Below are 25,620 nucleotides of genomic sequence, written 5' to 3' on the forward strand. Positions count from 1 at the left end.
CCAATAAGGATATAGTAGTGACAAGCGCACATCAGGCATTGCTCAGACCAGGATACCCCAGGCCCAGGTCCTTAAGACTCTGTCCTGAGACACCAGAAAAGGCCCTGAAGATCCAGTGCTCTAAACCTCAAAGATCCAGGGGTCTAAAGCCTGGGTAATGGAAGGGTCAGCACAAAGAATCCAGGTGACCCCAGGTGAAACCAAGATGGACTGATCACTCCAACCAAAAGTACAGCAGAGGGAAATGACTATCCCTGGAAAAAACCCAATTCTTTTTAAGGCTGGAAAGATAACTAAACTGAAGAAAACAGCAACATTTATAAGCAATTATCATATTATTATAGATTCAGAGTTGTCCAAAACCCAATATAAAGGAGAGAGTGATGTCAGAACAACTGCAAGCAAAGAGACAAGAGAGAGAGAGAGACAGAGACACAGAGAGAGAGAATTCCCACAAAGACTATGTGAATCTGAAGAAGAAATGAAGCAAGAGATCAAAAATAAAATAAAAGCTCCTGTGTAAAGAACTGGAAGAAGAAACTTCTTAGAATAGAAAGTGGCAAACATTACCCAAGTAACAGAGTCCCTGCAAATTAGAGTAAACCAAGCAGAAGCTTGCTGACTCCACAAGACAGTAAGAAATATTAAAACAAGACCCAAAGTTTGAAAAAATAGAAGAAAATGTAAAATCTATCATATCAAAAGCTGCTGCAAAACAGATCAAGAGGTCATTTCAGAATAATTGGACTTCCCTGAAATTCACAATTAAAAAAAAAAGCCTGGACACTGTATTTCAAGAAATCATAAATGAAATCTACCCCGATCTATTAGAACCAGAGGACAAAGTGAAGGCAGAATCCATTGCCAACCCATGGAAGAAAGCTGGGTCTAGACGGAAGATAACATTGGAGAGGGAATAGTCACCAGCAAAACAAACTTCCTGATTCTGAAAGAAGGATGAAAAGGAAAAAGAAAGGAAAGGCAAAGAACTAGAATCTAAGAGGGTGTCCATCAATTTGGGCACAGCTAAACAAATTGTGGCCTTTGAATGTACTAGAAAATCATTTTTTCCATAAGAAATAACAGACGAGACAAATTCAGAGATTAATGGGAAAATATTAATTGATGCAAGGGTAAATGAGTAGAACGAAGGGAAAAATTCATATGATTATGACATTTCGAAGAAAAACAACTTTGAGCACTGGCCCTGAAGTCAGGAGGACCTGAGTTCAAATCTGGACTCAGACCAAACACTCAACACTTATTAGCTGTATGACCCTTGGCAAGTCACTTAACCCCCAATTGCCTAAGAAAAATAAAAAAAGAAAAGAAAAAAAGAAAAAAAAAAGAAAAACAACTTTGGAAGACTTAAGAACACCCATAAAAGCAATGACCAAATGATTTTCTAGAGGTCCTGCAATGAAGTACCACATCTGACAAAAAAGTGCTGAGCTCAAGGTGGAGAACAGACCAATCAGGGCCTTTTGGGTCGTATGACCAACAAGATGGAGTACGAGATTTCTCTAATCATCACATCCTCTCAAACTTCTCCAAAATAATAATTCTGGACAAGAAATTAAGGAATTTCAGCTGTCTCCATGGTTTAAACACCAGGAACCCTAAGGAGGCACCTACAAATTATCAGCAGAGAAAGTTAATCTCTAATCCTAATGCTCTCACTCAACACCGCACCCTCTACCCCTGCCCCATTGGCCACCACGCTTTGGCAGGGTTACACAAGCAAGTTCAGTCTCCCAGAAGTAACATGAGGCAGAAACTAAGGTCAGTGAAGAATGAATTCTCCAGTAAGAAAGGAGGCTGAAACAGTGTTGAAGTCTAACCTCTAGGGAAACCTCAAATGAGGAAGTCAGAAAGTGAGTGATGGGCAATATGGAGGGGAAAGATTGAAATTACCCAAGACCTCCAGAGCAAGAAAACTGGACACTGTTTTCTAAAGACCTTAAACAAATAGGCTACAGGAAGATTAATAACAGAAGGTAAAATCTAAACAAGTCCAGACACCTATGAATAAATATTACAAAATGAAGGAAAATGAATCAACACCTGATAAGGTGGAGAGCTTTGCATATTCCTAAAAGAGTACAGAACCACAATAAGATATTCCTGAATGGTTTAAGAAAGAAATAAAAATTATGAGAGCAGAATTTATGGCCTGCACAGCAGAAATAATTCCACTACTAGGCTTATATCCCAAGGAGAGCACTGATAAAAAGAAAGTTATAAACACCAAAATATTTATAGCAGCACTATTTGTGATAGCAAAGAATCAAAAACAAAGTAGATGTTCATCAAATGAGAAATAGCTAAATAAAATGTGATACGTGAATGTAAGAGAATATTATTGTGCTTTCAGAAATGGCAAATATGATGAATACAGAGAAGCATGGAAAGATTTGTGTGAAGTGATGCAGAATGAAATAAATAGAGCAAAGACAACAGTATTCACGACTTTTGTTGTTGAGAGGTTTCAGTCATGTCCAGCTCTCTGTGACCCCATTTGGGTTTTCTTGGCAAAGATACTAGAGTGGTTTGCCATTTCCTTCTCCAGCTCATTTGTACAGAAACTCAGTGGAAACTGAGGCAACAGGGTTGAGTGACATGCCCAGGGTCACATAGCCAGTAAGTGTCTGAGGTCATATTTGAACTCAGGTCCTCCTGACTTCAGGGCTGGTGCTCTATCCACTGTACCACCTAGCTGCCCCATATTCACCACTATAACAATGTAAACACAAAGAACAATCAAAATATTCAAAAGGGAATGACGCCAACTTACAAAGAACAAGCATAGCTCCCAAGGAGAGATTTCAGAAAACACCCTCCCTCCACGCTTTTGTAGAAGTAGAAGGTCTATGGGTATGGGAAATTGCACATGTATTTTTTAGATTTGTTCAATGTATTAATTAGTTTTGATGATTTATTTTTCTCCTTTTTCTTTAAAAGAAATTATTTGCTACATGGAATGGCTCCCTGGGAAAGGAAGGAATAAGTATATTGGGGAATATTTTGGTGATATAATCAAACAAAAATAGCAATAAAGCTTTATTTTCTTTTAAAACACAGCCCAAATAGAAATCAATGACTATGAGACAGCAAGAAATATTCAAATAAAATCAAAAGATTGAAAAAAAATTAAAGAAAATATAAAAGATCTCATACCAAAAATAATTGATCTGGAAAACAGCTTAAGGAAGGTAACTTAATGATCATTGGAATTCTTGAAAATGATTAACAAAAAACCTGGAATCATACCGTACATCATAATGTACAACAAAAAGGTTATTTGATGGAATCAGCCAAAGTCATGGTAGAATTTAAGTTGTTTGAGGACAAGAACTTCTACTGCTGTATCTATATCACTATCACTTTTCATAGTGTCTGGCATAAGGTAAAAGTTTCATAAATACTTGTTGATTGATTTTCCCCTTCATGAACTGCTCCCCAACCTATCCTTTTTCAATAGCCTTTTTCATTTTAATGTCTTCTCCTCCCTTTACCACTCCCTGGATTCATGAACATAATTACCTATATATTATATAAATGAAATTGTTATGCCTCAAAATGATATAGATTCATTTATCACACAAAGTGCAATAAAGGGTTCAATTCCAACATTATGATGTAATGGTATTGTGGGATTGCTGCCTAGGAAACAAGACAGTAGAAAGATGTGGGCCCTCAACAGTTGTCAGTAGAAGTGAACCACAAATTGACTTCTTAAACTAGTTCCTCTTCAGTTCCTCACAAGTTACCAATTCTGCCTCACTGAATAAGTTTCAGAAACCACTGTCTTTGAACCTTTTAATGGGAGAGAGTGGCTGCCAGTGAAAGTCTAAAGGACAGTCTTTAAATCAGGGATACTTCAATGGCTGTCTGAAAACAAGCCTATCAGTGAGACATTATTTGCTCTGCTACCAGTCAGTTGAGTACTCAGGGCAGGAGGTGAACATAAGAGAAAGAAAGGGGATGCAAGGATCTTTTTTTCCCTCTCTTTCCTTCTAGTTCTTTTAAATATTTTGTCATTGTTCAGTTATTTCAGTCATGTTTGACTCTTTGTGACCCCATTTGGGGTTTTCTTGGCACAGATACTAGAGTGGCTTGCCATTTCCTTCTCCAGTGAATTTTACAGATGAGGAAACTGGGGCAAAGTTAGGTTACTTTCCCAGGGTCACACAGCTAGTAAGTGTCTGAGGCCGAATTTGAACTCAGGTTCTCCTGATTCCAGGGCTGGCGCTCCATCCACTGTGCCACCTAGCTACCCATGTTAAATATTTTACTAATGCTCTTTGTTTGAAAATCAGTTATTTCTAGATATCCCTCCCCTTCTCCCCAAAATATCCTTTTAAGAAAAAGGTTAAGCAAAAACAACAGTGACTTTGTATGACCATGTATACAATATTTTGCCCCAATACTCTCTCACCTGTCTGCCAAAGGAGCTATTTCATCTGTTCTCTAAAATCAAGACTCAGTAACTCAGCATTTGGCTTCCTTTCAGTGTTCATTTATAGTTGTGGTCATTGCATGCCTCATTCTTTTGGTTCTGCTTATTTCACTCATGCATCAATTCAGAGGCTTCTGATATTTCTCTAAACTCCTAACATTCATCATTTCTTATAGTGCTTATTTCACATGGTCCATAATATTCCATTCGCATGCCATTTTGTTCAGCCATTCTTCAGATAATGGGCACCCATTTTCTTACCAGTTCTTTCTTCAAAAAGTGTCAGGAAGATTTTGGTCATGTGGGAACTTTCTATCCTTGACCTCCTACAGTACACAAGTGGGAGTGGATCACTGGGTCAAAGGGTATGAATAACTTAGTAACTTTTCTCCCACTGCTATCCTCCCCCCTCCCTCATCTCCTTCTCATCCTCCATTCCCCTTATGTCTCTCCCTCTCTCTCCCTTCTTCCTGCCCTATTTCTGACCTGTGAACAGCCAATCACCTTTAGTCCTACTGCAGTTCAGAATGACCAGGCTCAAGAGACCCATTAGCCTCCTTGCCACCCAGTGGCAGGAATCACAGACATACATCACCACATCCCTCTTTCCCCTCCATTTCTAAAAGGCTTATATTGTTTTACATATTACAAGAAAGTACATTTAGAATAACTTTGGAGGACATTTGTTTTTCCCTAATGGTTCATGTTGTTTGTCCATAATGTTTCAGAGCCCCACCCCTCCAACATACACTGATAGTTCAAAAAAAAAAAAACAGCCATAGTCCATTTCTGACATGATACAACTTTATTGAATTCTATTTTGATGCAATTTTATTGGACTCAGGTTCAAAGGCATGGTTATGTCAGATAACCACAGGATAGGCATTTCCCATGGTACATGAAAAATCAATTTCTACAGCTTCTACAATTATCAATGGAGATCAATAGAGGAAAATTTGCAGAGTAAGGATTCATTATAGGCTAGAGATCCATCTCAAAGTAATCAATGATAAAAAAACAGATTCAATTTCACAACTATTAAGCATTTACTATGTATGAAGCACTGAGAATTCAAAGGCAAAAACATGACAAGGGGCAGCAGGGGACAATGACAAGAGCACTGGCTCTGTGTTCAGAGCTTGGGTTCAAATCCCACCTCTGACACTTTTTACCTCTGTGATCTTGAGCAAATTGTTTCACTTGCCTGTCCTCATTTGCCTCATCTCTAAAATGGAAAGGTTAAATGAGATGGTTTCTGAGGACCTTCTACTTCTAGGTTTATGATGCTATTAGCTCGTAACTTTTGCTACATCACGCTAAGTAATAGATTGCTATCCATTTCCTTATCAGGAAAACCAGTTAAGTAAAAACAACCAATAGAGTGGCTCTGTGAGAATGTATACGATATTTTGCTCCTGCTTGTAGCATTAGTAATCATGGGGTGGTAATATGGAGGGTATAATTGGCTGGCCTCAAGCAGCCCTTTCCTCCTTAATCAACCACACCTTCTTACGACAATTAGCTTGTTTTTTAAGCATAGGAACAAAATGATGGTCCCTCACGTCCCCATGGTCCTGGCCCCTGCTGCTCTGTGGCATTTACGTTGAAGGAAAAGCTAGAATACAATCACAATAGCTCAAAGCCTCCAGTTGGGAAGGTTCCCAACACTGAGATCCTAAACACCAGAGCGTGCTTGGTGTGATATTTAAAAAAGAAACCAAAAACATGTTGGAGTTTCGTCTGTCAATTACACTTTGGGTCAACAAATATTAGGGAGAAACCTGATCCTGCATTATCTTCTTGCTTAAGGAGGTGGGAGCCTAGTGGTCACCTCCTTCTCATTTGCCCTCAGCATCACCAAGGCTAGTCTCCCCCAAAGCATGTTTTTCTATTCTACACATTTTTGTTATTTATCCTTATAACATAAGGAAAGGGACCTAGAGGCCTTCTTTTCCCCAACTAAAGCTCTCAGAGAAAACGAACTAAGTAGAAGTTCACACGTCCCAGAGCTCTTGTTAAGATGTTGCATTTATACATACGTACAGAAGTTTCAACCATTTGTATCAATTAATCTCTTCCAAACAGAGTAATTCTGCTTTATTATTTTCTCACAAACAGAGCAACTCTATGTAGAGAAATAGTGGTGGGTCTTGCCAAGAAGACACAACTCTTTGCTACTGTATCTGGGGCAAGAGAACAGGAGAGGTTCTCTCTCCTTAGGAATCAGGCTTTCTAAAATTAAGCTCATGGCAAGCCTTCCGTCCCAGAGGACCTAAGAAGGACTTTAAAAGTTGAGAGGGTGACTCCAGAACTTTCCTTCCAGTGTCTAAAGAAGTGTAAAAACAGTTTCCCTTGGGATCCTGAGGCCTAACTATACCACAAAACCCATGTCATTACTTCGGATCATTGGGAAGATGAGTCCACACCTTTATGTTTGTGACAGGTTCTGTGCAAGTTATTAGACCAGCACGTCCTGAACTATTACACAGGACATGGATAGAGGTTTCTGTGAAATGCTTTCACTGATAATGATATTTTCCCCTCTTAAGAAAAATACATCAAATGTGAAAACATCTATGTATCAGAAATACCTATTATAGACAATAATTTTCCAGTATGAAAATTGACAATTTCCTTTATTTCTGTTCCATGGTTTTCTCTTGGGATCCTCCCAAACCTCTAATTACCTCTAGGCTAGCATTTCAAATCCCAAAGCATTCTGCGGCCAAATTAGTTTGGGGGGTTTTGAGAGGAGTGAAATGCCATACTAGATAATGTAGACAACCCAAGTTCAAAGAGGAAGGAATAAAAAAGAAAAATCTGGAGACTGACGTGGTATAATTATTAGAGCACTAGACTTGAAATTCAGGGAAAATCTGAGTTCAAATCCTGCCTCTGACACTAAGTAGCTGTATGACTCTACGCAAGACACTTAAATTCTATATGCCTCAGTTTCCTCATCTGTAAAATGAGGAGGTTGGACTTCACAACATTTACAATGCCTTTCAGCTCAAAATTTATGATACCTATGGCCTCAATTCAAGTGAATGCCTACCTCTTTTCTTTTTGGGGGGGTCGAGTTTGAAGTTTCAAATACGTGTTCTTGTCTAGCACCCCAACATTACTAGGATGCAGTCTCTTAGAGACACAATCACATGGAAGATTCAGACATTATACATACCTGGTTTTTTTTCCAAGACCAACTGTGTCTACATATTGCCAATAACTCATTAGTCCATTGAGATAATATAGACAAAAAAGAGTTATTCACAAATGAAAGAGATGAAAAGCATCGGCAAAACCATGGTTATCATTTTAAACAAACTCAGGTTAGAGGGGAGGAAGAAAGATTAATGAGCTTCCAAGAGCCTGGGATCAACACCAGTGCTATTTCTCCTCCGGTAAACATGTACCATGACAGGAAAGGTCTCAGTCAGCTGTAGCAACTGTGAGCCTTAGGCAAGGGAGTGGTAGTCAAAGCTTCCCCAAATGATGACACTTGACTAAGAACTCAGAAGCTGAGGCCTGGCTTATCCAAAGCCAGAGACCATCCCCTCCACAGCCCATTAGTTCACTTTGGACCTGACTTTAGAGCCTTGGATTGGATAAGGGATGCTCTGGGCAGTCAGAAAGGAAAATAATAATTATTCTCATCTTAGAAGGCCACATACAGTGACAAAGGATCTAGTTCTGCCTGCTATAGCAGAAGAGTACTGGGTTTAGAGAAAAAGAATTAGGGTTCCAGTCCTTGCTCAGTTCATGGCCTGTATAACCTTGAGCAAGTAATAGATTAACTGGGTCCCAGTTTCTTTATCTATAAAATGAAAGGGCTAGGCTAAATGATCATTATAATCCCCTCTGGAGCCATATCTAAGATCCTGATATCCTTGGAAAGTTTTAAAAACTACCTCCAGGGATATTTTTTCTCCCCTCTACAAAGATAAAATAAAGAATGATTTCTTTTTTAAAATTTTAATCCTCGGTAAAGAATTATTGAAGAATTTCTTCTCTTAGGACGTGAAAATATATAGCCTCCTCTTCCCTATGCAATAACAAGTTACTATAATTTACCACAATAGCAGCACATGACTAGTCAGCAAAGCTCTTGAAATTTTTTGGCTTATGAGTTAAAACTACTGGGGTTGGGGGTGGGGAAGGAGGTTGGCATCAAGGTCCCAATATCAAATGCTTCTCTTTCTACATCACTACTTTAAAAAATCAAAAAGATGAAGATAATCATGAGAGTTAGGGTTGGAAGGAGAAAGGAAGGATGGCAAGGTTATACCACATAAGCTAAACCCAACCCTCAGGGTGCAACCCAGTAGGACAGCCTGTACTACTCATACTTTTCTAGGGATTGGGTTAGCATTGATCTAAGCCTCTGCGAACTGCCCAATGGCCTGGTATTACCAGCACTGGCCAGTACAACTTTGAGAGGTCATATTACCTAATGAGAAGGTGATTTTAGGCCTTAAAATTCAGCTTAACTGAACCCTAAGTGCCATCCTCCCCCACTATCAACATGAATGTACTTCCCCTTCCCAAATCCACTTCCCAACCTCACACGGAATTATCTGTAAAATGATCCAAAGAAGAATGCCATCATGGTATGGGAGTAGATTGCTTCTCCTATAACCAGACAGCCTTAGCTCAGAGGATAGTTATTCGAACTCATCACAGGATGTAACCTGAGTTGGATGGAGTGTGAACACCGGGGTCCCACCCTTTAAGTAAAACTACTTCCTATTTCAGTGGGCAGATAGATAGAGTGGTACCATTGGAGAACAGCCAGAAGGCTGGGTACACTGCTTCCAAAAACTCTGCCTTGTACTTATAGATAAGGTTAACTTTATCTGTGATGGCAAAGAAAATGACAAAGCCGTCATTGTAATTCAGGAGCACACCAATCCTGGTGGCCTTGGTGAGGGGCAGGTTTTTCTCCACATCGTTGTGCCAAGTGGAGATCTTGGTGTTGAACCACTCCACGCACCAGGAGGAGCAGTTGCGGCCCAGTCGGCTGTCAGAACCCTTACGATCCATGCTCCCATAGCAGATGCCAATGCCACAAAAGGTGTTCTTCTGCAGCTCCACCTCCCAGTAATGGACTCCCGAATCGTAACCCTGCAGGCCAAGCACCTGAGAGCAGTGGGTGAATCTCTGAGGGTGGGGTGGGTAGGGCTGGCGGACAGTGGCCACGGTTGCTACAGTGTTGTTCTCTGACAAGGCCACTTTGTGGTTGGCGGTGTTGTAATTCAGAACCACTCGAGTAGCATCTATAGAGACAAAACTCTTGGGTAGGAAAAGTGCAAAGAACAAACTAAAAAGAGTAAACAGAAGCCTCTTTGACATGGTGAAACACGATCCTCCAACCCCTCCCTGCTCAACCACTCTTCCTCCATCATTCAAATAACTCTTGAAATCCCCTCTCTTTGAAAAGCTTTTTCAGATTGAGTTCAGGAGAGTTTTGCTTTCCCATCTCCATACTCCTGCCCAATTATATATCTTTTTTTACCCTCAATATACTAATCTAGCAACTTGACCTAAAATTAACTGGCAGTTTTTTTGTTTGTTTGTTTGTTTTTACTTCTCCATGCTTTCTATGGGAGTTGGAAGGTCATCTAGGCCAATCCGCTCATTTTATCATGGAACACTGGGCCAAGAGTCAGGAAGATTTGGAATTCAAATTCAGATTTGGCCTCAGACACTTCCTAGCTGTGTGGCCCTGGGCAAATCACTTAACCTGTTTGCCTCAGTTTCCTCTTCTGTAAAATGGAGATAATAATAGCACCTATTGCCCAGAATTTTTAAGATCAAATGAGATAATGATTGTAAAATGTTCAGCACAGTGCCTAGCACATAGCAAGAGCTCTATAAACATTAGCTATTATTATTGTTATCAATTCTTGAACAGGAACTGAGGCCCAGATAGGGGAAGTTAACTTTCCCAAGAGCATACAGTTGGTAAACAACAGAACCAAGATTCAAGCCCAGGTCACCAGGATTTTTCAGTGCTCTTTCCATTTTAACAAACACCACCAAGTCAATATTAGATTATCAGCTCCTAAAGAGGAAGGACTTGGTACCATGCCATGAATCTAGGTAATGGAGTGAACAGAGCAGCAGACTTGGTGCCAGGAAGCCTGGAGCTCCAATCCAGTCTAAGACATTTAAGAATTGTGTGACCCTGGAAAAGTCACTTAAATTCCTAACTTTGGTTTCCTCATATGTAAACTAGGGACAGTAATGGCAGCTAACATTTCAAGAGCTGGATTGTTTGCGCATATATATATATATATATACATATTGCATATATTATGGCATAATTATATGTGTATATATATACATATCAATGTGTGTGTAATAATAATACCTACATTATAGGGTTATTATGAGAATCAAATGAGATAATTAAATGAAGCCTGTGTACACCTTAAAGTACTATATGTGGTGGTGGTGTTGTTGTTATTATTATTATTCATTTTGGATTCAAATCCTAACTGCCACTATACTATATGGTGATCGTGAGCTCTTTAAGGTCAGGGACTGTCTTTTTGTCTTTTTTTGCATCCCCAATGCTTAGCAAATGTTGCCAACGTAGTATTCACTTAATAAATATTTAGTGAAAACATTAATTAATTAATTAATTAATTAGTGTTTGTTGGCTGACTGGCTGATCCTGGGTAAGCTACTTAACCTATTTTGGGCCTTCATTTTGTCATTGGTAAAATGGAGGTAATATTCTTTTAGTCTAAACAGAGCCTAGATTTTGCTCCTACATCTAACTTGTACAACTCAATGGAGCCTGGAATTATGCTGAGATAAGCATCAACTGAGGTAAGAATCAATTTCATAGAGTGGAAAGAACACTGGGTTTGGAGTTGGGGTATTTGAGTTCAAATCCTGCCTCGATCTCCTACTACTTGCATGACCTTAAAGTCACTGTCCATCTCTGAGCCTCAGTTCCTCATCTACAAAATGAAGAGGTTGGATTAATTAACCTCTCAAGGCCCCTTCCAGCTCTAAATCTAAGAAGACAACAATGAAAGTGATTAAGATCATAGAATCTGAGACTTGAGTTGAAGGGACTTTGGAGGCCATCTTGTCCTTATTTTACAGATGAAAAAACTGGGGTCTTGGGCAGTTAAAGTAATTTGCCCAAAGTCACACCCAGAGCTAGTGTTCTCTTTTCTGTATCACTACAAGGAGGAGAGAAGTAATGATTAAAATATAACAAAATATAATAAACCAAAAAGCCTATTTTTAAAAAAATATATGATAATTTTATGTAACTTTTTTAAACATGCTTTTCCTTACTATAGATGTCATTTAGGGGATACAGCCTATATTTGGAGACAGCATATATTGGGACCAATATCAGCCATCTTTTCCTCTAGCCATTATTAATAAATGCTTCTTTGTTAATTATATTAATAAGGCCAAATCCTTAATAGTGTGATAGGAGTCCAATAACTTTTCACTGAAAAGACATTCAAAACTAAGTGAGATCTACCACATGTGAGAGGCAATATAGTACAGTGGAAAGAGCCCTGAATTTGGAGCTTGAAGATGACTTGGGATCAAATCCTAGGTTCCATTACTCACTATGTGATCTTGGGCAAGTCCTTTCCCTTCTCTAGAAATCTTTTTTTTTCCAAGTTGTAAAATAAAAGGGTTTGGACTCGATGAACTTTAAAGTCTCTTGTAACTCTAAATCTGTAATGTTATGATCCCTCTCTGAGCCTCATTTCCCCCATCTTTAAAATGGAAGTAGAGGGTAAGGGAAGTAAAGGGGTGGATGAGATGACCTCTAAGGACCTTCCCAGCTGTAGATCCTACAATCCCAGGTATTTCCCCCACTGATAATGGCACTTACACTGCAGGAGCTCTGGTCTGGACTTTGCCAAGAAGGCCTCTAGTACTTGTGTCTTCCGATTTGGTGAATTCTTTGGTAAGGCACTGGCTTTTTCTATAGCTACAGAGGAGAAATCTGTCATTGTTTCGAAATAAATTCAGGATAAGACATTCAAAAGGCAAGAGCACACATCTCCCCATTCCCAAGAGTACTTACTCTCTAGGAGGGCTGGTTTTAATTTTGTTAAGTCTGTCACAGATCCTACACTGGGATTCAGACTGGGGGTGGCTGCAGTAGCAGATGCTAAGTGAGGAGAAAATTAAATTGGTGATGTGCAGGAAGGACAGGGCAGGACTTGGTCGACTCATTCCTTATCTGCTTTTTAAAAATAACTTGGGCTTAAATCATTTAAACACAGACATAATGCCAGGGGCAAAACCCATCTGGTCCCAACTATATGGCTCGTTTGTAATCAGAACACCTAGGAAGATACTGAAAGGTGGTGGAGGGGGGAGGGAAACAACCATATCCTGGAGTTACTGACTAAGGTTCCAGGCTGTGAGCCCAAGAAACAAGCTTGCAGCACTAAGTTTGTGTTGCGTTGTGGGGGAGGGAGAAGAGGTACAGAAGTTGCTTATACTTACTAGGTTTTTTAGGTTTCTTTTCCTGTTCTGAAAAAAAATACAATTTTCTGCATTAAGATATTTTAAATAAAAAAAACTGAAGAATTCAAAAGATGACAATGATGCTGACAAATATAAAGGCTCTATAACCAATCAAATATTTACAGCAGTACTTTCTGTGGTAGCAAAGCAGTGGAAAGAAAGTAGGTGCCTACCAACTGCAGAAGGACTAAACAATTTATGGTGCCTAAATAGAATGGGATCTTCTGTGCTATAAGAAATGATAAGAGGGGCAGCTAGGTGGCACAGCAAATAGAGCACCTGGCCCTGGAGTCAGGAGGACCTGAGTTCAAATCCAGCCTTAGACACTTGACACTTACTAGCTGTGTGACCCTGGGCAAGCCACTTAACCCTACTGCCTAGCCCCAAAACAAAAAAAAAAATGATGAGCATGAAAAATACAGAGAAGTATGGAAACATTTACATGAACTGATGCAAAGTGAAGTAAGCAGAGCCAAGAAAACAATTTACACAATAAGTACAATAATGCCACAAAACATTGGAAAATGAATGTTGCAAAATTGTAAAGAACAAGCTTAATACCAAAGAAGAGATGTGAGAAACAGACACTCCCTCTGCTCCTATGCAGAGATGAGGGTGGGAATGGGAGTCTATGGGTATATAACATCAGGGTTTGGTTTTTGTATTAGTCGGTTTTGCTGAAATTTTTTCTTCTCTGCTTCTTAAAAACATTATTTGTTACATGGCATAGCTCTATGGAAAGGGAAGAAACACACTGGGTAAATCTATGCGGGGAGCTAGTGGATAGAGAGCCCACCTGAAGTCAGGAAGATCTGAGTTCAAATCTGACCTATATTAGATGCTTATCTAAGCATAATTCCAGGCCCCATTGAGTTGTACAAGTTAGATGTAGTTAAGTGACCCTAGGTAAGTCATTCAACCCTATTTTCCTCTGCTTCCTGTAAAGTGAGCTGGAGAAGGAAATGACAAATCACTCCAGTATCTTTGCCAAGAAAACCCCAAATGGGGTCATGAGGAGTCAGACACAAATGAAACAACTAAACAACAAAAAAACTAGGTGACATTAAAACAAAGATTGTTCATAAAAATCTATTTCAAAGACACTAAAAAGCATAAAATTAAATGGACCTGTTATTACTCTGATAAATAATGTTTATATAAAATGAAAACCCAAGATTATTTGTAATGTGTAAACACTAGAAAGAAGGCTTTCCCATATGATCAAGAGTAATGCAAAGATGGCCATCATCACCACTACTATTTGATATAGGTCTAGAAATGCTGGCCATAACAGGGGGGGAAAAGACAAAGAAATGGAAGGAATCAGCTGAAGCAAAATCATCTCTATTTGCAGATAATATGATGGCTTCAATGAAAATATTAATCAAAACAATTTATAAGTTCAGAAATCAGCAGAATACAAAATAAACCTACAAAACCAGACTTTCTTTATATTAGTGACAAAACCCAGCAGGAGACAGAAAAAGAAATTCCATTCAATATAGTTACAAAAATGTATAAAATCTTAACACCTACTCAACAATTCACACTCAGAACTTGCATGAATACAAATATGAAACAATCTTCATAACAAGAAATGATGATAGCACCCAAATCAGTTAATAGATTGAATGTCATATCAAACTAAGTATCCCAGGATTACTTTATTGAATTAGATACATAACAAAATTCATCTAATGGAACAAAAGGTCAAGAACCTCAGAGAAAATAAATGCAAAAAAAAAAGGAATGAAGAAGGCCTAACATTACCAGATCTTAAACTATAGTAAAAAACACTAATCAAAATTATTTGATACAAGTTAAAAAAAATTAAGGAGTTGATCAATGGAATGGACAAGGTCAACAAGACTCAGAAATAGTCTTGCATAGTGGTTTAGTGTTCAACAAACCTAAAACACCTAGTATCAAAGACTCCCTGAATCACAATGAGAAAACTGGAAAGTAATTTGGCAGATTAGATGCAGACCAGTATCTTACACCATAACATAAGGATTACACTAGGGGAAGAATTCTCACCTAAATAAGGGAGAAATGTGATCATATAAGATAAAATGGACTATTTCATAAAGTTGAAAAGCTTTTGCATGAAGAAAATCAATGCATTTGAATAAGAATTATAAGAGAAGCTGTTAATTAGAGAAAAAAATCTTTCCCACAAATATGTCTGCTGTCCAAGATATATAGGTAATTGATATAAATATCAATCAATAAGGATTTTTTAAGCATCTGCTATGTTCAAGCACTGTGTAAGGTACAGGCATATAAGTATACACAGCATAAATATTAGGTGTGTGACCTTGGGAAAATCACTTATATTCTTTGGGATTCAGTTTCTTCTTCTGTAAAATAAGGGAGTTAGACTAGATGGACTCTATAGTCTCTTTTGGTGGCTAAACTAATGTCCTTTTTCTTCTGTGTCTTTTTTCCTGTTCCACTCTACCCTTCAGGTTCTCATTCTATGTGACCCTGGGCAAGTCACTTAACCCTACTGCCTAGCCCCAAAACAAAAAAAAATGATGAGCATGAAATATACAGAGAAGTATGGAAACACTTACATGAACTGATGCAAAGTGAAGTAAGCAGAGCCAAGAAAACAATTTACACAATAAATACAACAATGTCACAAAACATGGGGAAATGAATGTTGCAAAATTGTAAAGAACGAGCTTAATACCTTCTTTGATTTTTTTGGGGGGGTGAGGCAATTGGGGTTAAGTGACTTGCCTAGGGTCACACAGCGATTAAGTGTTATGTGTCTGAGGCCAGATTTGTTTGAACTCAGGTCCTCCTGACTTCAGGGCCAGTGTTTTATCTGCTGCGCCACCTAGCTGCCCCTTTTTCATTTCTTTTTTAAAAAATACCCTTTAGATTTTCTTAAGTAGTTAATAAATGCTTTATCTATCTAGTTACCTTCCTATCTGCTCTGAAGGATAACCACACATCTGACCTAACTCAGGATCCCATCTTCCCCGTGGTCTGGTTGTTTTATTTATAGTTCCCATGGTGAAATTCATAATATATACACATGCACATTAAAAGTAAAGCTACTACATATTTTTTAAATTTTGACTCCACGTTTACATTTTAAACAAGAGACTCTTGCCTACCCCCATCAATTAATCTCCACCTATTTTTCTTTTTAAAAAAATTCTGAACTTGACAAATAGAATAAAAAGGTACTTCCATACGTATAGTAGAAAAGAAAAAAGGATTACATGAAATTGCAGATCTCTATTATATAGAGTTCATTTTTCTTTTTAAATACATAATAAATTCAACATTTAAACTCTCAAAGCTTTCTTGCTTATCTGTGATTACTTGTGGCTGTCCTGTTCTTTTCTGTGCATTTAAAAAAAAATCTTTCAGTGACTCAGTTTTCTTTCCTTTTCTTTGACCCCCCTGCCCCTTCTTAAATTTTTCTATGGTCTACAGGTATCCCCACCAAATTCTCAAATACTTCAGAAGAAAGTGACATTCTTACCTCCTTCCTCCCAGCAAAGACAGGGATCTACTAGGAAAGAATCTTGTATATCTTATCATATGCAGTCTGCTATATGCATATGCACGTGCCAGATAACTTGAAAAGCACTCTCACATCACCCCCTATCTCCTCTTCTCCAGCTTAAACACCCCCTGTTCTGTCCCCTATCCTTCAATGACCCAGGGCTGTTGGGATGTGCTGCAGCCTGTAAAGTACTATGTAAACACGGGCACTGACATCCAGAGGCCAGAAGGTCCTGTGTCAGGCTTTTGTAACTTGGAATGTGTTTTCTGCTTGAAACAATTGGGTGTTTTGTCTGTTTTTGTTACAAGGGAGGGTTCAATTTTGAAGGGTTGGGGGACGAAAGAGGAAGGATGTTCCAGAAATTACTGTGATGCAAAAACAAAAGGCAGCAATAAAATGTATCCAAAAGTGAAAAGTATTTTCCCCCCCGAACCCAAACATGAAAACATTTCAATCTAAAGTTTAAATAAAAGGTCACTGGAAGACCTGGGTTAGAATAGTCACTCTGCTACTTAGTACTTATGTCCTCCGACAAGTTACTAAATTTCTCTGGCTTTGTTTCCTTATCGGCAAAATTAGAGGGTTGAACTGGATGATTACCCAGCATCTACTGGCCAAGGCAAAATTCTTTTCGCTTCCTCAGGGTAGAGATGGCAAAAAGAAACAAACAAAAACCCAATTGCTTTTTGTTTTTCCACGTTTACTTACTCTCATCTGTAACCCCACTTTTCTCTTGCTGCTGCTTCTGTGGCTTGGGCTCTGCTTTGTCCCCTGGCTTGTCCCCTTTTAAGAGATGAAAAGAGAACCATGAGCATCTTACCAGTAACACCTACCAACAGGCTTAGCCATTTCCTCAGCAAAAAGCATCACCATAGGCACAGCAGGGTATAGCCTTAGGAGGAATCACTTACTGGGCATCCGTCTTGTTTGGCGATACTCTCTGTTGGGATATGTTGGTCCAAAGAAAGACGAAGGTTTTCCAGAATCATCTATTCCAACAGAGATTGGGATCAGTACACACAACTGAGCTTCAAACAAACACATCAGCCACTCTGCAAACTCCCCAACCCAACGCAAAGCCCTACCCCTAACCCCATCTATTCTCAGTCTGCTTTTTCCTAGTCTCATTTAACAAGATTCTCTCCAGCCCAGCCAAACTACCTGTTATCTCCTAGAAACATCCCATCATTTCTTACCTCTGTACTTGTACTCACAACATTTACCATACCTATCATACTCTTCTCCCACATCTGTGACAACTGAAATCTTGCCCATCCCCTAAGACCCAACACAAATGCACCTCCCCCACAAAGCTGGAGCTAGCTCTCTGAGATCCCTTTCAGCTCTAAAGTTCTATGCTTCTACAAGTCTTCACTGATTTCCCCCAAGACAGACCTCATCTCTTGGCCTCCTTGGTTCTACCAGTGCCATGACTTCACGCTAGTGCCTTCCCTCTGATGATTCTCTCCAGTTTATCTTGCACGTCTGCTTTGTTCATAGTTGTTTGCGTGTTGGTTCCCATTAAACTCTGAGCTCCCTGAACTGTTTTTTGCTTTTGTTTATATACTCAGCACTTAGCACAGTGCCTGGCACACAGCTGATGCTTAATAAATGCTTATTGAGCATGTCTGCACCACTCTTGTGCACTTAAGCCAACCTGTTTTATATACCAGTTGTCTGTACTAGACTCTAAGCCATAGAATGATTGTGCCTATACTTGTCTGTCCTTGTAATCCCCCTGAACGTCTAGCACATGCCTTGAATATGAGCAGAAGCCTAATAAATGCTTAACAAGTTAATTGAGACACACTGGGGGAATAGGGAGAATTTGGATATTTGAAATTAATGGACGATTTAAACACTTCATTTTGGTCAACACTTTCCAATGGCCTCTCCACCCAATCAAGTATAATTTCAGTGAAGAAGGTAGTTAGCAGACCAATCTGGAGTTTCTTCTTTTCTGGCCTACACCAACTTTTTAGTGGTAAGGCTAATGAGCAAAATGATATGGCTAGGAGGTGCTGACAGATCACAACATAGAGAAGTTATGACTTGGATCAAATGTAAAATTCCCTTAAAGTTGATTTAAGTGGCCCCAAACTAATCAGCCAGCTTCTGCCAGGAGATGACCGGGTGGTGGCAAAGTCTGTTTTATAAAAAAGAAATAAACAACCAAATGATAATGAAAACCGCCCAGCTGAATCCAGAAGAGAGATCAGGAGCGGGGCTATCAATTAACCATCAAGCACTTCTTATTCACCTGGCACCAAGGATACAGATACATTAGTGAAACTGTGCTTGGCTTGTTCTCTGTGGAGCTGATACTCTATCAGGTGGAAGACAATGCAAACATATAGGCAGAAATAAAGTCTATACAATGTAAATAAGTAAAAGATTGAGGGAGAATCAGAGAGTAATCGAAGGTAGTGATTCCCTGCAATTAGTCCTGTATAAGATGGTAGAGTAGAGCCACCAAAGCTACCAGATGAGATATTTAGTAAGGGTCATAGAAGAAGTGACAAATAATAGTAATTGTAGTAATAGTAGGTGAATCCCCAATTCGGGGTATGGAGGCAGCTACTTATCCACCTGGTAACAAGAAAAGAAAGGGTTGAAGACCTACCATAAAGACTCCCAAGATTCATCAAAACAGATGACAACTTCTGGAGATTAATATGGGCACAAATGGTACTATGGGCAACTAGGTGGCCACAGTAGATAGAGCACTACACCTGGAGTCAGGAAGACCTGAATTCAAATCTGGCCTCAGATAGTTACTAGCTGTGTGACCCTGGGCAAGTCCCTCAACCTTGTTTGCCTCAGTTTCCTCATCCATAAAATAAGCTGGAGAAGGAAATGGCAAACCATTCCAGTCTCTTTGCCAAGCAGACCCCAAATGGGGTCAGGAAGAGTCGGACGTGACTGAAACAACAGCAACAACATCAAACGGTAGCCTAAAAAGTCACTGTCAGTGATTATCAATAAACTGAAGCGGCCTCAGTTTGTTTTCCTCACTGCTGTCCCCTGAATGAAAGCGATGCAAAAGAAAAAAAATTAATTTGAGCTATCAACAGCTGGCTAAGAAGGTAGCGTCTGCAAATGAAATCTGGGCTTCTTGAGCGTGGCCTAAAATACGTAGACAAGAGATTTCTGGGCCACAATGGAGTTGCTCTTCAGGCACGTCTAACTCTTCATGACCCTGTGTGGGGTTTTCTCGGCAAAGATACTAGAATAGTCAGCCGTTTTCTTTTCCAGTAGATTAGGCAAACAGAGATTAAGTGACCAGCCAAGAGTCACACAGCTAGTGAATATCTGAGGCCAGATTTGAACTCAGGTTCAAAAAGTCAGGAAGACTCCAGGACCAGTGCTACATCCACTGAGTTATCTAGCTGCCTGGAAATTGGCTGAGTGTCTTGCCGATTTAATCACAGGAGCTTTAAACTAAAAGGGAGGGGGAGGAAGCAGACATCCCTCAAGCTAGATAACACAGGGTGGAGCTATGAAAAAGGGAGAGAATCAATTCAACACCCTGAAGTTCATAGGAGCCAAAAGACAAGAACAGATCCTTTGGCAAAACCTGTGGCCTCAAATGTTTAATGCCCAAAGTTTAGGCAACAAGCAAAATGCAACAGAAGTCCTAATGCAAGGACATAAATTTGACTTCGAAAATATCACTGAGAATTGGGAGATTAAAACCCATGAGTGGACTGAGGCTCTGGAGAGGTGTATTTCATTCCAAAAGAAACAGAATAGGTAAAAGGTTGACAGAGGTGGTAACACTGAATATTGAAAAGATATACTCATATGAGGAAATACAGGAGCAGGGGGATGGAATCATGACAGAATGTATTTGGTGAAGTTCAACGGAGGGAGAAACAAGAATGATTTTGTCACTGAAGTATAATACAGACCACCTGGATGGAAAGAGAAATGGACAAGAAGCACAGAAATACATCACAAGCCTGGTGTAGAGGCGTGATATAGTAGTGATTGGGGCACTACCATTATCCAGACATCTGATGGAACTCTAAGGCTCTGCCAGAAGCAGAGCAGTTAATATGTTCTTGATTTGCCAAAGTACAATTTATTTCATTCTTCACGAAGTAGAAGAAACAACAAGAGGAAATTCTATTTTGGATCTGATTCTCCCAAACGGGAAGTAACCAGTTACTGGAGAGGGAATAATAAGAATGCTAAGGGAGAAATGAATATACCTAAGAGACTGCAACGGAGAAGGAGAGGAGATGCAGGCATAGTCTGCCATGCACCCTGGATCTGGCGAAAGCAGATTTTAATGTCTCCAAAGGAAAAACGAGTAAGGTCCCATGGAGTAAAATGATACAAGGAAAATCAGCCCAAGGAAAAGATTCTCAAGGATGAAATTCTCAAGATACAAAGGGAAATAGTTCTAATGATGAGAAAAAAAATGGGACTGGTCTAAAGAGACTGATGTGGATGCAGAGACAACTCACTGAACAAGTGAGGTTTGGAGGTGGGGATGGGGGGCAGAGTACAGAAATAAGAAGCAAGGTCAGGTAACAGAAGATACACACAAAAGTGTGAAACAGATCATAAAAAAAAACAACTCCGTAGCATATGAGCTAAAGTTCAAAACAAGCTGAGGCTGATGAGAAATGCTAAAAAAGAAAAAGGAAAAGAAAAAAAAAGGAGGGGGTTTAAAAAAATAAAAAACCTAAATTAGGATGAAAGATGGGATAAAACCTTTACTCGAGGGTAAATGCAACGATAATTAACCGCAGAGAGAAAGTACAGCTGATTGATGCATATATCACTTCTCTTTTCTCTGTAAAGGGCAATGACCTTTACAGTGGAAATGATGAAGCAAAAATGAGTGAAAAGGAACTGATACCCAAGATGAGTAAGATGATGGTTGGAGAAACTTAGCTGATGTTGATGAATAAGCATCACTTGGCATCAGTCAACTATATCCTTTGCTAATAAAAGAACTGGCAGGCATGCTTGATTTTCCACTGTCAGTAATATTTGAAAGATCACAGGAAATAGGAGAGATATTGCAGGGTCAGAGAATGGCAAATATTATCCCAGTTTTCAAAAAAAAAAAAAAGAAAAAAGGGAAGAGAACAGAGTCTACAAACTCATTTCAACTCCTGGGGAAATTCTTGGAAACTCATTAAAGATTCCATGAATTTCTAGAAAGGGAAGTAATGATTTCAAAAGGCCAGGTTGCCCCCTAGGGGAACAGGTCATGCCAGAATAACCTCTTTTCCTTTGTCATCAGAATATGTCAACAAGTAGATGAAAGGAATAGCATAGACATACTTTCCCTGAATGTTGGTAAAGTTCTTCATAAAGTGCTTCATATTCAGGGGCATGCTGGAGCCAGCTCTAATCAGCTAACAAGAGGCAACTGTTAAATTGTCAGTGTGAACATTCACACTTCAAAAATAGGCAAACACTACAAATCAAGGTTGGTTTTGTGTTTTGTTAGTCTTGAGGCTGAAGATGATGGAGAAAATGTGAATAATTTAAGTTAAACATCCTCTTCCTTTCCCAGCCCCTTGCTAGGGGTCACACAATTATCAGCACACCTTTGCTCATACTATTCTTGTGGAAAAGATGGAGAGAAAGGGACCAGACAAGAAGGCAATTACATGGATCCATAACTTATTGGATGGCCTGACTCAAAGAATATTTACTAATAGTTCAATATCATTATGGCAGAAGGTCTCCAAGAGAGAACTCCATAAATCTGAATTTGGCCCTGTGCTAGTTAACATTTTTACCAGTGATTCAGTTAAACGTATAGATGGAATGCTCAGAAACTACTTGTATGCCCCTGGGCAAGTCACTTAACCCTGTTTATCTCCGTTTCCTCATCTATAAAATGAACTGGAGAAGGAAATGGCAAAGCATTCCAGTATCATTGCCAAGAAAACCCCAAATGAGGTCAAAAGAGTCCAACAGGACTGAAAAATGGTGAAACAATAACAACATAGATGGAATGCTCATGAAACTTTGCACAAAGATAATACAGAGCTAGGTGGGATCTCTAGGATATTGAATGATAGAATCAGGATTCAAAACCATCTGGACTTAAAAAAAAAAGCTGGACTGCCTGGAATATTGGGCTGAATCTGATAAGATGAAATTCAATTAAGATAAAGGTAAAAGTCCCTGTACTTGGATCAAAAAATAAATCTCACAAGTTCAAGATGGGAGAGACATGGTTAGACAGAAGTTATTCTTAAAAAGATCTGGGGATTTCAGTGGACCAAAAGCTTAACATGAGTCAGCAATAGGATTGATGTGGGAGACAAAAAAGCTAATGTAATCCTGGGCTGCATCTAGGAATAAGGACATAATAGGGCCACTGTGCAATTCCCTAGTCATACCTCATCTGGAATACTGTGTTCAGTTCTTGTTGCCACAGTTTAAGAAGAACATTGGTAAGCTGGAGAGAGTCCAGAGGAGAGGAACCAGGATAATGCAGGGCCTTGAATCCATTTCTTAGGAGGATCAGTTCAGGGTATTGGTAATATTTAGTATGGAGAAGACTCAGGGAGAACATGATAGCTGTCTTCCAGCATCTGAAGGGCTGTCACATGGAGGAAGGATTTGTTGTTTTGTTCTTGTTCAGTCTTATCCATCTCATTTGGGGGTTTTCTTGGAAAAGATGCTAAAGTGGTTTGTCATTTCCTCCTTTAGTTTATTTTACAGATGAGGAAACTGAGACAAACAGGGTTAAGTGACTTGCCCAGGATCACAGAGCCAGGAAGCGTCTGAGGCCTGATTTAAACTTGGGGAGATGAGTCTTCCTGACTCCAGGCTGGGCACTCTAGCCACCGCACCACCTAGCTGGGATTAGACTTACTCTATTTGGCCTTAGAGGGAAGCATCAGAAGTAATGGTTGGAAACTGCAAAGAGAAACTTCACAATAATTAGAGCTGTCCAAGAGTGGAATGTCCCCTCGTTGGAGGTCTTCAAGTAAAGATTAGCTGACAACTTGTTGGGTATTTTATATTAGGGTGTGGCAAATAAAATTAATAAAGATAAACTGAGGTACACAGCTGTTAAAAAGTGGGTCTAACTGGCAACCTCAGTAAGAAGGAGGAGACCTCTTTATGATATGCAACAAAGAAAAGGTTTTGATAGGCATAGAGAAGAAGTGAGAGGTTGTAGGGCTGAGACAGGAGCATTACAATTGGCTAAACTGAAAAAGGTGGGTTGCCATTCACATGAGGCTAATCATTGCCCCTCTTTGACAACTAAGGAGTGTTCATTGTTCAATGGGACCCATCTGCATCTTGCAATCTTTGCTAGGGAATCAAAACTATTTGCAGTCTCCTTGGAAAAGAGAAAAACTCCCCTAATTGCACAAGGACATCCAAGGACTGAAGACATATCTTTGCAGGATGGTGCCAAGTTAACTTGTGGGGCTTGAATATAACAAACAGATGTCATGGAAGTATCCTAGGGGCTACCTGTATCAGAGAAAACAACTTTTCTTTAAGTCATAACTTTAACTCAAACCACAACTGAAGGACATGGGAAGGTAATTTTAGGCAGATATAGATCCAATTACAATATAAAATCAAAACATTATAGAATCAAAGTAGTATTAATTTTAATTTTCCTCAGAGGATTTTTTAATGTATGGGTTGGTCTAGACAGCCACCAAGGGTACTCCAGCTCAAAAATTCTGTGATTCTTTAAAATACAAGGTAATTGAGGAGAGAGGAAGGGGAATGTTAATTAAGAAGGAACTAACACAGAAGGTGTAGAAGATATTTCAACTAAGTTTTGAAGGAAGACAGGGATTCTAAGAGTTGGAGATGAGGAGAGAATATATTGCAGACATGGGGTACAGTCTATGCAAAGGAAGAGAGTTGAGAGTTGGGAGAAGGCCAGTTCTTCATGCAGAATATGAGAAAGGGAACAATGTGTAATAAGGGTAGAAAAGTAGAGTAGAACCTGGCTATTGGCTTTAAACAGCATGCAGAGACAATGGAGGAGAAAAGGGTTTTGAAAAGGTATCAACTCTCATTTCCTTCCCCAACTTGTCCAGTATGGAGAGGATGTTTCAGTTCTCCCCAAAACTACTCACCATAACCCCCAACTATCTCCACCCTACCATCCAGAATAGAATTTTTGTCCCAAATATAATGACTAGTAATTCTGGGGCTACTGAGGAATGATGACAGGGATAGTTCCAGATTCATATAAACTGATGCAGAGTGAAGAGGGCAGAACAGAACATTTTTTTTTTACAATAACAACATTAGTATAAAGAAAAACACCTTTGAAAGACTTCGGGACTCTGATCAATGCATCAATCACAATTCCAGAAGACTGATAAGGAAGTATGCTACCTACCTGCTGACAGAAAAATAAGGGACTCAAGCTGAATAGTAAGACATATATTTTCAGACACAGTAAATGTGAGAATTTGATTTGCTTGGCTGTGTATAAATGTCAGAAGGACTTTCTTTTCTTTTTTTTAAATCTCCAATAGGGCTTAGAAGGAGAAAGAAGCGGTTAGGGCTAGGGTCCCCCCACACACACACAAAAAAGGTAGCAAAATGAAAAAAAGAATCATTTAACTATTTTTTTCAGTGTGCAGAAGAAAACAGAAGTAAGGCCAGCAGGTAAGCAGAACAGCTTTGAAAACCACCTTGAAAAAAGAAAAGCAAGCTATGTATAATTAATGTCTGTAGTTAAATGTATAAATATTTTTCTATCCTACTATGAATATAGAAACTCCAGTTGGATTTGGTGTTTCTTAAGATCAAAATACTTGTTTGTTTGTTTTTAAGTAATTACCTGGACTAGTAGCCTCCTCTGTTTTCTTCTCTTGAAGGTTGTTTATTTTCTGTTTTAAAAAGTCTTTAAGGGAGTAGGCACCTTGATAAACATTGTGGATCATCTCTTGGTCTAATTCATTCTTTGGTACATACACAGCCCTGATGACAAGTTCTTGCAGCTTTGAGGCTTTCTAAAACAAGGCAGGTGGTTAGCCCAGGAAAAGTGCACGAGATTAAGCTACAGAGAATCACAAAAGGGACCATGATGAAGCACCACTTAGCTCAGCCCTCTCACTGAACATTTCTAGACCTGTTTTCCCTTCTGAAAATGAGG

The 25,620-nt window shown here is 39.2% G+C and overlaps 1 protein-coding gene across 2 annotated transcripts in view; it reads right to left on the reverse strand.

The window, feature by feature from the left end:
* Positions 1-5,241: 5,241 nt before the first annotated feature.
* Positions 5,242-25,620, reverse strand: part of TRIM25 (tripartite motif containing 25) — a 29,777-nt gene continuing 9,398 nt past the window's right edge. The window contains exons 4-10 of one of the 2 annotated variants that reach the window (XM_020991926.2): positions 25,306-25,477; positions 17,414-17,491; positions 17,211-17,285; positions 12,956-12,982; positions 12,528-12,614; positions 12,333-12,431; positions 5,242-9,732 (exon numbers count right to left, since the gene is read on the reverse strand). In XM_020991926.2, the coding sequence (XP_020847585.1) occupies positions 9,203-9,732; positions 12,333-12,431; positions 12,528-12,614; positions 12,956-12,982; positions 17,211-17,285; positions 17,414-17,491; positions 25,306-25,477 (1,068 nt within the window). In that variant the 3' untranslated portion in view covers positions 5,242-9,202. The remainder of the gene's footprint in view (positions 9,733-12,332; positions 12,432-12,527; positions 12,615-12,955; positions 12,983-17,210; positions 17,286-17,413; positions 17,492-25,305; positions 25,478-25,620) is intronic. The other variant, XM_020991928.2, reaches the window with a different exon arrangement.

The sequence above is a fragment of the Phascolarctos cinereus genome, unplaced genomic scaffold, assembly GCF_003287225.1.
Source record: "Phascolarctos cinereus isolate Bilbo 61053 unplaced genomic scaffold, phaCin_HiC Scaffold_5;HRSCAF=322, whole genome shotgun sequence".
In the NCBI taxonomy this organism is placed as follows: domain Eukaryota; kingdom Metazoa; phylum Chordata; class Mammalia; order Diprotodontia; family Phascolarctidae; genus Phascolarctos; species Phascolarctos cinereus.